The sequence below is a fragment of the Perca fluviatilis genome, chromosome 9, assembly GCF_010015445.1.
Source record: "Perca fluviatilis chromosome 9, GENO_Pfluv_1.0, whole genome shotgun sequence".
NCBI classification, from domain to species: Eukaryota; Metazoa; Chordata; class Actinopteri; order Perciformes; family Percidae; genus Perca; species Perca fluviatilis.
This window is the reverse complement of record NC_053120.1, coordinates 36,958,361-36,971,490: the sequence shown is the minus strand read 5'-3', so window position 1 is coordinate 36,971,490 and position 13,130 is coordinate 36,958,361. Positions and strand designations below refer to the sequence as shown.

The window sequence follows — 13,130 nt, the reverse complement described above, 5'->3', positions numbered from 1 at the left end:
AGGACTTTGTCCAGCTGTATGGGAAACAAAAATAAATAATGAAATGTTACACAATACTATATACACACACCCACACTGGCAGCAGAGGATGTTTTGGTCCTCCGTTATGGGCTCACACTGGATGACTTCAGATTCCGGGCATAGCAGCGGTTATTTGAGTCATATATAACAGCAAATTTGACTCAGAGAGAGAGAAGAGCGGACAATGTGCCAACCAGCATTAGTCAGTCACACACACGCACCCTGTCCAGTGGGGAGATCAGAGAGAGGTGGATGTGTCAGTAGCCAGACAGAGTAGCTAATACATTTTCCAGTTGATCCACTCACTTTAGTGAATAAAACATTGTTCATGTGTTTAAACACTCCTCGTCTTTACCCCTACTTTCCCAGGAGTTTCTTTCTTCACTCCTCTGTTGTCCTTCTTTGATGATGTATTCGCTCCTTTGTTTCATGTGTTTCACTTTCCACTTTCTCACTGCTAAGATATTTCCTGTTAAACACATGCCGTACACTGTTCACCCATTGGTCCATCTGTCCAACCAATCATAGGCTTGCCTCGTCAATCGAGACAACTGTCTCAGGTACCACCTGCTGCCTGTAAACAAGCACTGACGGAAGCAGACGAGGCTGGCATCAACCTGCGAGAGGAAGCGTGTGTTTCAAAGAGTATGCTATGCATCCTTCCCCTCTGCGCCCTTTGCCCTCGAGTCTCCCTGGGGTGAAGCTTCTGGGGGTCAGGTTGGCCTGAGAGGTCAGCAGAGATGGACGAAGAAGTCTGAACATACACAAAAGTAAGCAGACCTGAGAAGAAGAAAGTATAGGAGCCAGGACAGATTTTAGGAACCCACACAAAGAGGCAGGATATGAGGGTAAGCTGAGACCTGTAAAGCCATGATTGCGGAGATTGGAAGGTGTGTGTGTGTGTGTGTGTGTGCGCACCTGCCTCCTTGCGTGCATCTCTGTGCAAATGTCTCACTTCCAAATCTTTTGCACCCTACCTCTCTGAAAATAAACAAGATCATCTTCTGTATCACATGACCGTAGAAGTGAGCCTCGCAGGCAGCAGTTGAACGTGTCTGTGATAGTGTGTTAAAGCAAAGAGACGAGAGAGGCAGACTGCGTCAGATCCACCCCGGCCAGTGACAGGAAGTGAGCTCGGGGAGGAATGGTCCTTGGCAGCTCACTCATGTTGTAATAAATAGAAATTTCAAAAACTGAAGTGAGCAGAGTCTGCAGCATGAACACACCACACGCGGTCCACAACAGACCCAAGGTCAGCTGAAGGGACCCAGCGTAGGCCTATGTCAGGTATCTGGTCAACGATCGACTTGTAACCTCGGCCTTTCGTAATGACAAACCTTTATCGGCTGCTTGCGTCACGTCCTGGCCCCCCCTCTACCAATATGAAAGGGGACACCGGCACCTCAGGAGGTAATTGTATCCAATGAGGCCCAGCTCTCTCTCTCGCCACGCTGGGGCCAAACCTCAGCCAAATCCCCCTTGACTCATGGGACTGCATCACACATGTCAGAAGATGTTTCTACAGAATGAATACATAATAAATGACATGACTGAAATCACGTGAATATGAATACATTTCATTGGAGCGGTTGAATAAAACAAATGTAAAAGACAGAGCTGTCATGTTGGACCCTTAAATACATAAAAACAGCATTTGCAGAAGACAGATATGTAAAAATTGTGTAAAAATAGGATGTTTTTGTCCTTAAAACAACCAGCATCCTATTTCTTTCTCATTTTCCCTCCCTCCTCCTTAGCCTCTACCCCCCCCAGTTTTCTCCCTTTATCCCCTCCCTCCCTTTCACCTCTCCTCTCTTTGCCCTCTTTCCCTCCTTCCTTCCCCTCCAGATTGTATAAATATCTGTGAGCTGTTGGGGAGAGCTCAGTGTTACCGACCTGTCCACCGAGGAGAGACAGAGAACAAGAAGAGGGGCGGACAGAAGCAAAAGAAGAAGAGCTACCTGAGAAAAGAGCAAGACAAAATAAGAAAGAAAAGGCACCACCAGGAATTTGGGGAATGAGTAAATGATTAAAGGAGAATTCCAGTTGAGAGCTGGCAAATAAAAGAAGACGAAGAAAGTGATTCTTCAGAGAGAGAATTTAAAGTAACCTTCTGATCTGTCTGTGTGGAGGGACCGTCCGCAGCATGTTCCTCCTTCTCTCCTTGTGTATGTGTGGTCTCCTGCTGCGAGGTGACGCACAGGACCGAGCTGCTCTGTGGAGGGGGAACGACCGGAGTGGACGATGTCAGTACACCTTCAGCGTACCCAGCCCTGTCGAGGCCAGCTGCCCGCAGATGGGAGGCCCCGAGGTGGAGAACCTAAAGGCTAGACTCAGCCTCCTGGAGGTGCTGGTGGCCCGGCTCACTGGAGGGGACACTGTGGGTCCCCAAGGGGCCGGGGCCGCAGCCAGAGCTCAGTCTGGGCTTCAAGAGGCGCTGAACCGGGCCACGGGGGAGAGGAGCCTGCTGCAGGGGGAGAAAGAGCGTCTGGAGCAAGAGTTGGAGGGGCTTCAGCGCAGGATGGAGGAGATGAGGAGGGAGACGGAGAGGCTGAGGAACAGACCCTGTCCTCCACAAGCCCCCATCGTGCCACCAAGCCCCCCTCTGCAGGACAGTGGCCTGACGGGACCTGCTGGGGGTAAGAAATACACTCTAAACCACCACACGCACACAAAATGTGCATAGCTAAATGACATTATAGAAAAAAAAAATTATTAAATTTTTATTTTAATCAATTCCCAGTTTTTAAATAATTGTGCAAATATGTTTTATTATATTGTTTAAATCCTCCCTATCCTTATTGCAATTAAGATGCACAACTAGATTACCTCATTTTCTGCAGACAGGCTGTCTTTCTGTTAAAATATGTATTTTGTGACTCTGACTGAAGGATGATGGGTTAATTGGAGCAGAGAAGTGATGACGCATAAATGTCATCTATGTATGGAATACCATGCACATACAGAGCCCCACAAAATTCTAGTGCACATGGGTCCCGTGTGTGTGTGTGTGTGTGTGTGTGTGTGTGCACTGCTTGCAGCAACAGCTGTCAAAAGCTGACAAAGAATTAGCTTTATTGGCCAAGCATGTGTACAAATACATGGAATTTGACTCTGGTTACCATTGCTCTTAATGTACATACACAGAAATAGACAAACAAACTTACAAAGGTAAACCATAAACTTTTAACTACTATGTACAGATGTAAATATACGGTGTATATATATAAAAGTATATATAAAGATCAGGTTCCTCCTGACACCATTTCTTCCTGCACAAATCCTCTTAAAGACAACAGGGGAATAAAGTGTGTGTCCACCCTAATGTTGCATGTACCTTTTGTGTGTGTGTGTGTGTGTGTATGTGTATATGTGTGGTTAATGTTTTGGTTGCCCACCAGACTAATATTAGTCTGCAGAGAGACACTCGGCTTCTGCTCCCTGACTGCATTTAGTGGGGATGGTGGCAGGCCAAAGAGGGTCAGCTCAGTATTTATGAGCACATCCTGCTGTCTTTATTACTGGTGTTTCCCTCTGCACGATGAGCAGGGCGAGAATAGCCAAGTTGGCTGGGTGGGGGGGCTGAAATGTGATGCACGCTCTGGAAGTGGTGGTTCCGTGCCAGGGGTCTCATCTCGGGGCTTTTGATGACACCTGGTGGGTCAGGAGCTGGTGGGGATGGAGGCAACGCGGGGGGCGGGCTCGGGGGCCAAGAACACTATACTTCCGAGGCTGAGAGGGGCTGCACGAAGCTAGGGAGTTATCTTGGAGCCAGTAAGGGCAAGCTCTCTTGTATTCTGTTTGTTTGCAGTGGCCAAACCGTCTAATTAGCCTCTGTTCTTTTCCTTTCGCCCACCATCTCCTGTTGGTCACCACCACCCCTCCCTTTCTTTTCTTAGTAAAGCCATCACTCTGTTTTCCCTCTTGGCTCTGTGTGTAGCCTATTAATTGTAACGCCGAGGTTGCCAGCAGCAGTAAATCCTTCCCTGCCATCTCCCCCGTCCAGGACACATCTCTACTCCCTCTGCATCAGGAGAGATCTTCTGCATACTTCAGGTTATCTGTTAAGCTCCTCATGTTTGCACCTGCAGACTGAAATACACAGAGAGGGCCCCTCGGGTCGAGAGGCAGATGTAGAATAGATCATAGCGAGAGGACAGCATGCAGAACCACAGGGAGGGGAATAAAGCCAAGAGTTTGTAACTTTCACAGAATCTTTCTTTTTACAAGTTTATAACTCAAGCTGTGGTTATGACTTTCAGTAACAACCGCCTCTCAAACTATATGAGCTGATATATGATAATGGTATTTGCCCAGCAGGAAATGCAGTCGTAAATAATGTCCAATGAACTCCTAAGATGTTTGAATCAATGTGCTTATCAGGGCAGTAGGTAGAGAGACTACGTGGCCAGATTGTGGCTAATTCCGAGTCAAATGTAAATTTCTGTTGATTGTACACTGTGCCCTGAATTAGGAATATGAATGAAATATAAATGCCCTGACGCAAAATGCTGCATGACAGCAATATTATGGGAGTTGAATTGTGTGGAGGACTGGACACAAATAAGATCCAACAGCTCTGCTGAACTCTGTAAGCAGGGGGTTGATTAGGCTCGCTGGCTCCTCTGGCTGAGCCTCCTCTGGGAAATTAAGACCCGTCCGGTCTGAGAGGTTTATGGTATTCTGCATCAGTGATCTCGCAAACAAATAGGCAGAATATGAGGGCAAATATGGCACACACACACACACACACACACACACACACACTCACACACTGGGGAATAGACAGTAAGAGAATGTGGCTGTTTACCTGTGATGATGATGAATGGCTGTGTCCTGTGGGAACAACCTCAAAACTCCTCTGACCTTTTTCTTTACAAACCTTTAAATGGGCTCAACCCTCACCTTTACCATAGCAACCTTTCCATGTCGCTGGTGTTCGTCATTTGCCCCGTTACCAACCTCCCGCTCCTCTTCGTCAACGCCGAGAATCAACATCAGCTTCCAGATGCTAGCACTTAACGTTAATGTTCTCGGCATCATTAGGGCTCACTTATGCGCGTCAAATCGCCGGATGCCGCACGTGCTCACACACACATACACACACACACACACACACACACACACGCACACACACACACGTACAAACAGCCACCCATGGACACAGGGAAGCAAACACACACGTTACATATACAGTTTATATTTTCATTAGTTTGTGTCTCCGTGTCTATGAGGAGTATACAGTTTACAGACACTGTTTGACATTGTTTACTTTCCACAGTAATGGTTTCAGGAAGGAACCAAATGGGGAAATAAGGACAGGGTTGGGGGGTGGGGGTAAATGGGGAGAAACAAGAGGAGGAATGAATAAAGGGGAAGAAGGCTGATACCTGACAGTGATACAGGGGAGGAAGGGCCAAGCGACTGGTTTGAAGTTTTGAGGAAGTGAAGTTGACAGTGCTGGGGGGGTGGGATGGATGTCGTTTGTGTGTGTGTGTGTGTGTGTGTGTGTGTTATGCTCGGCCAATCTACCGACTGCCTGACTCCGGAGCAGCTGGGAATCTGTTCAGGGGGTGTTTATCTCCTGCTGTCACAATCCCTGCTGTCAGTAGTACCATAGCCACGTTTGGGTACACAAACACTCTCATAACTATTGTAAGCTGCGATGTGAAATGTGTGACAGAAATCACTGAACTCTGCGTCTGTGTGTGTGTTTTAGGTTCTATACCGATGTCTCACCTGATGACCAGGCCAAACCGGCAGGGAGACAGCAGCAGTCTGAGAGGTGGGACACTTTTTCTGCAGAATCACCTCCACTAAGATGTTTGTTATTCAACTAAATCCACGTTTCCATCCCTCCCTGTCAGACTCAGAGTGGCAGCTTGGACCCGCAGGCTTCCAGGAGCTGAAGGCCGAGGTGACAGAGGTACCCGCTCCAGATGGATCTGAGGACAACACAGGTCTCTGTCTGAATTATTCCTGTCCATTTCTCCCTTACAGGACCATACGAGTGGCTTAGTATGATCTTTCAGCCCACTGGATTTTGCAAACTGCTATGTTTTAGCATTTTCCTGACATCATTTGTAAATTGTATTCTTTTTTTTATTGTATCATGCATACTCGCAGCAACGTGCATGCATGTGCTCGAGCACGCCATCAAATGTGATACGCATTCCTGCGGCCAGTTTCGTGGTATTCCACTGATAGTTGGTAAATATAACACGCAAAGCAAACGGCAGAGAAGAGGAGGAAGACTAAGTAAGGAAATACATTCAACGCGTTTGTCAGGCACTTAAAAACTTCATCCTGGCAGCTTACACTCACCCCTTCTCCATCTCCATCCTCCCCCCCTGTCCATCTGACATGGCAAACATGACACTCCCCCCCCCATCCCCCCACTGACAGCCTCAAAGCAAATACTGCTATTAATACTGCAGCATTTGGGGCGAGAATACCAGAGTCATGCCAATCCGTAGGTATGAGGGCCTGCCCGGGTTTCACTTTTGTCTCGTAAATGTAAATGTTTTGTCCCTTCCCCCCCCTTCCCAACACCACACCATAGCTTGTGCTTCTGAAAGGCTCTCTGCAGGTTTGATTGTTTTGGGACATCCTGAAAATACACATGCGGTCACCACGTGAAGTCATATTATCTCTGGCAAGACTGCGCCACAGGGAAGCTGCATGGTAATCAGTGTATTTATAAGACTTATTCCTATCTAACCATTAATCCAGTGCTACGTCCTGGACCTGAGAGCAAGGGTGTATTTTAGGAAGTGGTAAATATACAGCCGGCCTTATCGTTTTCCCAGTAAGACATACAGCGGAGAGTCCCTGCCCAGGATGAGTCGTAGCCCAGTTGCTGCTCTGATGGTGATGTTGAGGCCAACAGAGGCGTCAGGCAGCATCTCTAGACCTGCTGTCTGCCTCCATGATGACAAATGATGACCTCCATCGTCCCTCAGCCGTGTCTATGTAGATCCCCTTTTAACGTGTGCTACTGAACGTGTGACTTGTGTCCTGACGTCACCTTAAGTTGGGAAAAAACGATTTTGTCAAACATCTTTTTATTAAAGCATACGATTTAACATACTTTCCATTTATACAGTCAGAGTCTTTTTTTTATATAACTAATTCAAAAACCAAATAAGCTGTAAACTTAAAGTGGTACAACAATAAACAAACAAGACAAAGCAAAGCAAGACAAGTAGTAACAACACAAAATGATTGAAAGAACACCACCAGGCTGACCACGATTCACCACACTATCCCGACCCCCTGTCCGCCCGATTAACCCCTCCCCATGTATCTTGACCCCATCCACCCTCCCTCGCAGAGACCTTCACTCTAAAACCAAACAGTTGTCATATATCGTGTGCTAGGATGTGGACTGTTGTACCGGATTTGTAGTTTTGAGGTATGATATGAAGGGTTTCCATGTTTTATGGAATAATTTGAGCCTGTCTTTCAGCGTATACCTTATCCTTTGAAGTGTGTTAATTAAATCCTCTAACCACATCTTAGAGGTAGGTACAGTTGTGCACTTCCATAAGATGAGGATTAGTTTCTTTGCTATTATTAAACAATAAGAGAGAAAACGCTGTTGTGCCACACTCAGTTTCCTGAAGGTCTCCGATATTCCAAGAATGATTAACAGAGGCTCAGGTTTGATTGAAGTATTTATGACCTCAGACATAATATTACATATATCGATCCAGAACAATTGGACCCTTGGGCATAGAGCGAAACTATGGAGAAGTGTTGCTACGGCAGAGTGGCACTTATCACACCTAGGTGACACCTCTGGGTATATGTTATGTAATTTCTCCTTTGAGTAATGAAGCCTATGTATAATTTTAAATTGGACAAGACAGTGTCTTGCGTTATCTGAACAATGATGTATGTTTTCAAGACTCTCTTTCCATAAATCATCTGGGATGGATACACCAAGTTCCTCTTCCCACTTAAGTTTATAATTTTCAGTCGATGGGGAACTTATTAATAAGAGATCATTATAGATGCGGGACGGAAAAAACGATTTTGATTTGAATTGAGGACGATTGTTTTTTAAGGATCCCATGGCATGGTGCACATTGGATGCTTTTATATAGACCTTAGTGGTCCCCTAATACTGTATCTGAAATCTCTTTTATATAGACCTTAGTGGTCCCCTAATACTGTATCTGAAGTCTCTTTTATATAGGCCTTAGTGGTCCCCTAATACTGTATCTGAAATCTCTTTTATATAGGCCTTAGTGGTCCCCTAATACTGTATCTGAAGTCTCTCTTTTATATAGGCCTTAGTGGTCCCCCTAATACTGTATCTGAAGTCTCTTTTATATAGGCCTTAGTAGGTCCCCTAATACTGTATCTGAAGTCTCTTTTATATAGGCCTTAGTGGTCCCCTAATACTGTATCTGAAGTCTCTTTTATATAGACCTTAGTGGTCCCCTAATACTGTATCTGAAGTCTCTTTTATATAGGCCTTAGTGGTCCCCTAATACTGTATCTGAAGTCTCTTTTATATAGACCTTAGTGGTCCCCTAATACTGTATCTGAAGTCTCTTTTATATAGGCCTTAGTGGTCCTCCTAATACTGTATCTGAAGTCTCTTTTATATAGGCCTTAGTGGTCTCCTAATACTGTATCTGAAGTCTCTTTTATATAGGCCTTAGTGGTCCCCTAATACTGTATCTGAAGTCTCTTTTATATAGGCCTTAGTGGTCCCCTAATACTGTATCTGAAGTCTCTTTTATATAGACCTTAGTGGTCCCCTAATACTGTATCTGAAGTCTCTTTTATATAGGCCTTAGTGGTCCCCTAATACTGTATCTGAAGTCTCTTTTATATAGGCCTTAGTGGTCCCCTAATACTGTATCTGGAATTTCCTTTTATATAGGCCTTAGTGGTCCCCTAATACTGTATCTGAAGTCTCTTTTATATAGGCCTTAGTGGTCCCCTAATACTGTATCTGAAGTCTCTTTTATATAGGCCTTAGTGGTCCCCTAATACTGTATCTGAAGTCTCTTTTATATAGACCTTAGTGGTCTCCTAATACTGTATCTGAAGTCTCTTTTATATAGACCTTAGTGGTCTCCTAATACTGTATCTGAAGTCTCTTTTATATAGGTGGAGGGTGGGGGTGTGGCCTTGACCAACTGCCACTCTGCTTGTTTGAAAGCCATGATGTCTCTCTCTCATGGGTGGGCCAAATTCTCTGGGCGGGCAAAGCAGAGAAAGGGGAGGTAACCTTTCTCCTTATGACCTCATAAGGACATAAAGATTCCAGATTGGTCCATCTGAGCTTTCATTTTCTCAAAGGCAGAGCAGGATACCCAGGGCTCAGTTTACACCTATCACCATTTCTAGCCACTGGGGGACCATAGGCAGGCTGGGGGAACTCATTAATGTGAAAAAAAAACTCAAAGTGAAATTTTCTTGCCATGGGACCTTTAAGATCGTGGAACCCTCTTGTTGTGTTCCCCCAACTTTAGACCTGATCCCAACCTGGCATATCTGTGGCACCTAAATATAACCTAAGTCCTCAACTGCAGAGGGCAGTGCCAGAGGAAACCTCATTAGAAGGGGAAACAGACACAAGACCAGTTAGTGGAGAATAGGGAAACCCACCTGCAACCGTCAGCATACGGCATCTTATAGGGATTCTAGCTCTCGCCTAGCTTTTAGACAAATTTGATCGGTCATGATTATATGATATTATATGGTCCCAGTGACCCGAAGGACCACACAAGGGTTATGTACTTCCGTTTATTTTGTTGAGAATTGCTCTCTAAACCCTGTCTCTTGTAAAGTAAGTAAGTAAAGTTTGTTTCTAGAGCACATTTAAACACAGTTGAAGCTGACCAAAATGCTGTACAAACGAGCACTAAGGTGCTGTATTAACACTTGTTTTATCCTTCGGGTCCTGGTGACCACACAAGGGATAAAGGTGTCTCACAAATCTTTGTCTCACTCCCTCTCTCATGTTTCTTCTTCTCCTTCTGCAGGTTGTGGGGAGTTGGTTTCAGTCGGTGAGCCGGTCACTCACAGGAAGGCCGAGAGCATAGCGGGTAAATATGGGGTTTGGATGCAGGACCCGGAGGCCGTCTCCCCTTATGGGCCCAGCATGGTCTGGCGCATCGACACCATAGGCTCTGACGTCAGGCAGCTGTTTGGGTACGACGACATGGAACAACTCTCTAAAGGTTTTCCATCCAAGGTCAGTGTCACACGGGTGATATTCGTTCATGGTAATAAGCCCCAAAAAAAATCATTCCTAGTTATTTTCTTATGTTTTCCCATGCCAGGTCCTGCTGTTGCCAGAGCTGGTGGAGAGCACCGGAGCCACTCTGTACCGAGGCTCTCTGTATTACCAGAGACGTCGGAGCCGCTCCCTCATCCGCTTCGACCTGGCCTCTGAGAGCATCGCAGCCCGTCGGGACCTCCCCCACGCCGGCTTCCACGGCCAGTTCCCTTACTCCTGGGGCGGCTACACGGACATCGACGTGTCTGTGGACGAGCAGGGGCTGTGGGCCGTCTACTCCACCAGCAAGGCCAAAGGAGCCATTGTGATCTCGCAGCTGGACCCCAACAGTCTGGAGGTGAAGAGGAGCTGGGAGACCAACATCAGGAAGAACTCCGTGGCCAACTCCTTCATCATCTGCGGCAAGCTGTACACCGTGGCCAGCTACACGGCACCCGACACCATCATCAACTACATGTATGACACTAAAACCAGCCAGGGGAAGTCCGTGGCCATCCCCTTTAGGAACAAGTACCGCTACAACAGCATGATCGACTATAATGTGGCTCAGAGGAAGCTGTTTGCCTGGGACAACTACCACATGGTGTCCTATGACCTAAGGCTGGCTCGCCAGCCGGCCATCTAAAGCCGCCCGTGAGTGACTGGTGAAAAGTGACATTTGCTCACCTGTTCCTGCTTCACAGACTCAGAGCTTTAGAGCAGGGATCTTCAATGTTTTTTTTTCCAGGCCAAGGACCCCTTAACTGAAAGAGAGACGGAGCAGGGGACCCCCCCTCTACATATAGGCCTATTGTATCAAATTAAGCTGGGCCTAACGTGTGAGCAGCCTAAAGCCTTACACATACCTTTTTAGAGCATAGAATACTACACTTTTAAAATGACTGTTGGCATTATTTAAAAAAAAAAAAATCCTTAATCCTTAATCCTTATCCTGAATCCTGAATCCTTAGGATTAACTATCTGTGGAAGGCTACCTTGGTGACTTAGTTCCCTAAGTGCCACACTAGAAAATGAGAATCACATCAAGGGCCAGACAGAGAAAAAAGGTTGAAAAGTGACAAAAAGTAGGTGGGCCAAAATGTATTGCGAACCTAAATTTAGATAGGGGCCGGATCAAAATTAGCAAGGGGCTGGATTTTGGCCCGCGGGCCTCGAGTTTGACACGTGTGCCCAAAGGGTTCCAGACCCCCTGTTGAAGATCCCTGCTTTAGAGCATAATGTGTGCTAGTAGTTATAAAGCCAACACCTTCAGTAGCAACGTGCTAAAGAGCCTAACTGCCAAAGCGACATGAAGACAGTGTCCCCCGCAGGTGTGCGGTTTTTTTCCTTCAGTGGGTGGGCTTTTGCTGTGGCAGGGCCCACAAAAATGTTTTTAGAGGAATTATTTTTGTACCGCCTTTAATTCAGATGTATAATTTTTGTTTCCTTGATAAGCTATATAGTACATATTTGAGGACTGAAAGATGAAGCATAGTTGTATTTTACAAGCTAAGTGGGATCATTAACGCATACAATTAACAACACAACACCCCCCCCAATAGTACTATACGCCCTACAGGGTTTCACCAGTCATCTTTTATTGAATAAACTGCTCTCTCACTCAGCATGTATGGATTATTGCATGTACTTCTACACTGTAGTCAACATGATGACCTACTGTTCTAAATCGTGAAATAAACTTCTTCCTAAATTACAACCTCAGAGACGTCTTTGTACAACTTTAAAAAGGGTTTGTAAGCTGTAAATAATAATAAACTGTTAAGAAATCATATACATCACTGGTTAATGACAAATGAAAAACACGCATCTCCAGATTTGGGGATTAAAAATGTTGAGAATGAAAACAATGAATCCACTGGATTTTCTTAAAAAAAAAAAAAAAAAAAAAAAAATCAATAAAAATGTGTCGTCCCAAAGCTGGAACTGGGGCCGTTTTCCTCGGCTCGTGAAAGAGGACTTTTTTGGAGAAACATGGTTCTCACAGGACAGCAAAGTAATATTTCATAAATAAATCAATTATAGGTCATTCATCATTACTTCTGGATAGCCAGGTTGTCAAAAACCTCTCTGGCTGTTGAGTCATTAATAAAGTCATGAATTAAAAAGGATTAATAAAATAGTCATCACTTTCTAATAAGCCATCAGAAAAAATTATGAAGTCTTCTGCGGTTCCTGTAATAATGCTGATCGGTAATCAATAATTGAGCTAATTCACCACGTCTGCCGATGTAAATGTCAACAAGTTTCTACATTTAGAAACCTGTACTGCATCAGGGGGGTAAACACCAGCCAAAACCTGGCAACACAAACATTGTTCTTATTAATGGCCAATAACTGAGCATTATTAAATCACTTTGTATTACAGCATTACTAGATTTTCCGTATCTCAGCACTCGGAAATGCCAACTGAAGTTGGTTGTTAAGTGTTGTAGTGACACCTAGTGGTAAGACCTAATCCATGCCAAATTTGGCTCTGACGTGGAGCAAAAAAAAACAAAACACGAAAAGCAAAGAATTATGGAAGATGGCTTCAAGTACAAAACAGGCATCACTGAAAAGACATAACAGTATATTATTTTATTAGTTTCTGTAACCAAACCAAGAGAATGTAAATAAGACCGTACATATTTTAATACAGCGATGAAACCCCTGTACAAGTTCAACAAAAGAAAAAAAAAAAATGTCATTACCCTCCCTCCCTCATCCATCCCTTTCTCCCTCCCTCCTTCCATCCTCTAGAGCAAGGACTCTTCCCCCGGCTAGGGTAGCGGTGAGGAGGACGCCCTCCCTGCCTCAGGGTGCATACTACTGTACATTTCTGAAGGACCCTTGTCACTCGTCACCCCCG

At 45.2% G+C, this 13,130-nt stretch overlaps 1 protein-coding gene across 1 annotated transcript; it reads left to right on the top strand.

Moving 5' to 3' along the window:
- The first annotated feature begins 1,893 nt into the window (after positions 1-1,893).
- myoc (myocilin) lies at positions 1,894-11,978 on the top strand. Its single transcript, XM_039810359.1, has 5 exons — positions 1,894-2,660; positions 5,741-5,806; positions 5,889-5,981; positions 10,026-10,237; positions 10,326-11,978. The coding sequence occupies exons 1-5, from the start codon at positions 2,168-2,170 to the stop codon at positions 10,905-10,907; spliced, it is 1,446 nt and encodes a 481-aa protein (XP_039666293.1). The 5' UTR covers positions 1,894-2,167; the 3' UTR covers positions 10,908-11,978.
- The last annotated feature ends 1,152 nt before the right edge of the window (positions 11,979-13,130 follow it).

Coding starts and splice junctions, on each gene's coding strand:
- myoc (XM_039810359.1), top strand. CDS start 2,168: ATGTTCCTCCTTCTCTCCTTGTGTATGTGTGGTCTCCTGCTGCGAGGT. Junction 2,661..5,740: donor CCTGACGGGACCTGCTGGGG/GTAAGAAATACA, acceptor TGTGTGTTTTAG/GTTCTATACCGATGTCTCAC. Junction 5,982..10,025: donor TGGATCTGAGGACAACACAG/GTCTCTGTCTGA, acceptor CTCCTTCTGCAG/GTTGTGGGGAGTTGGTTTCA.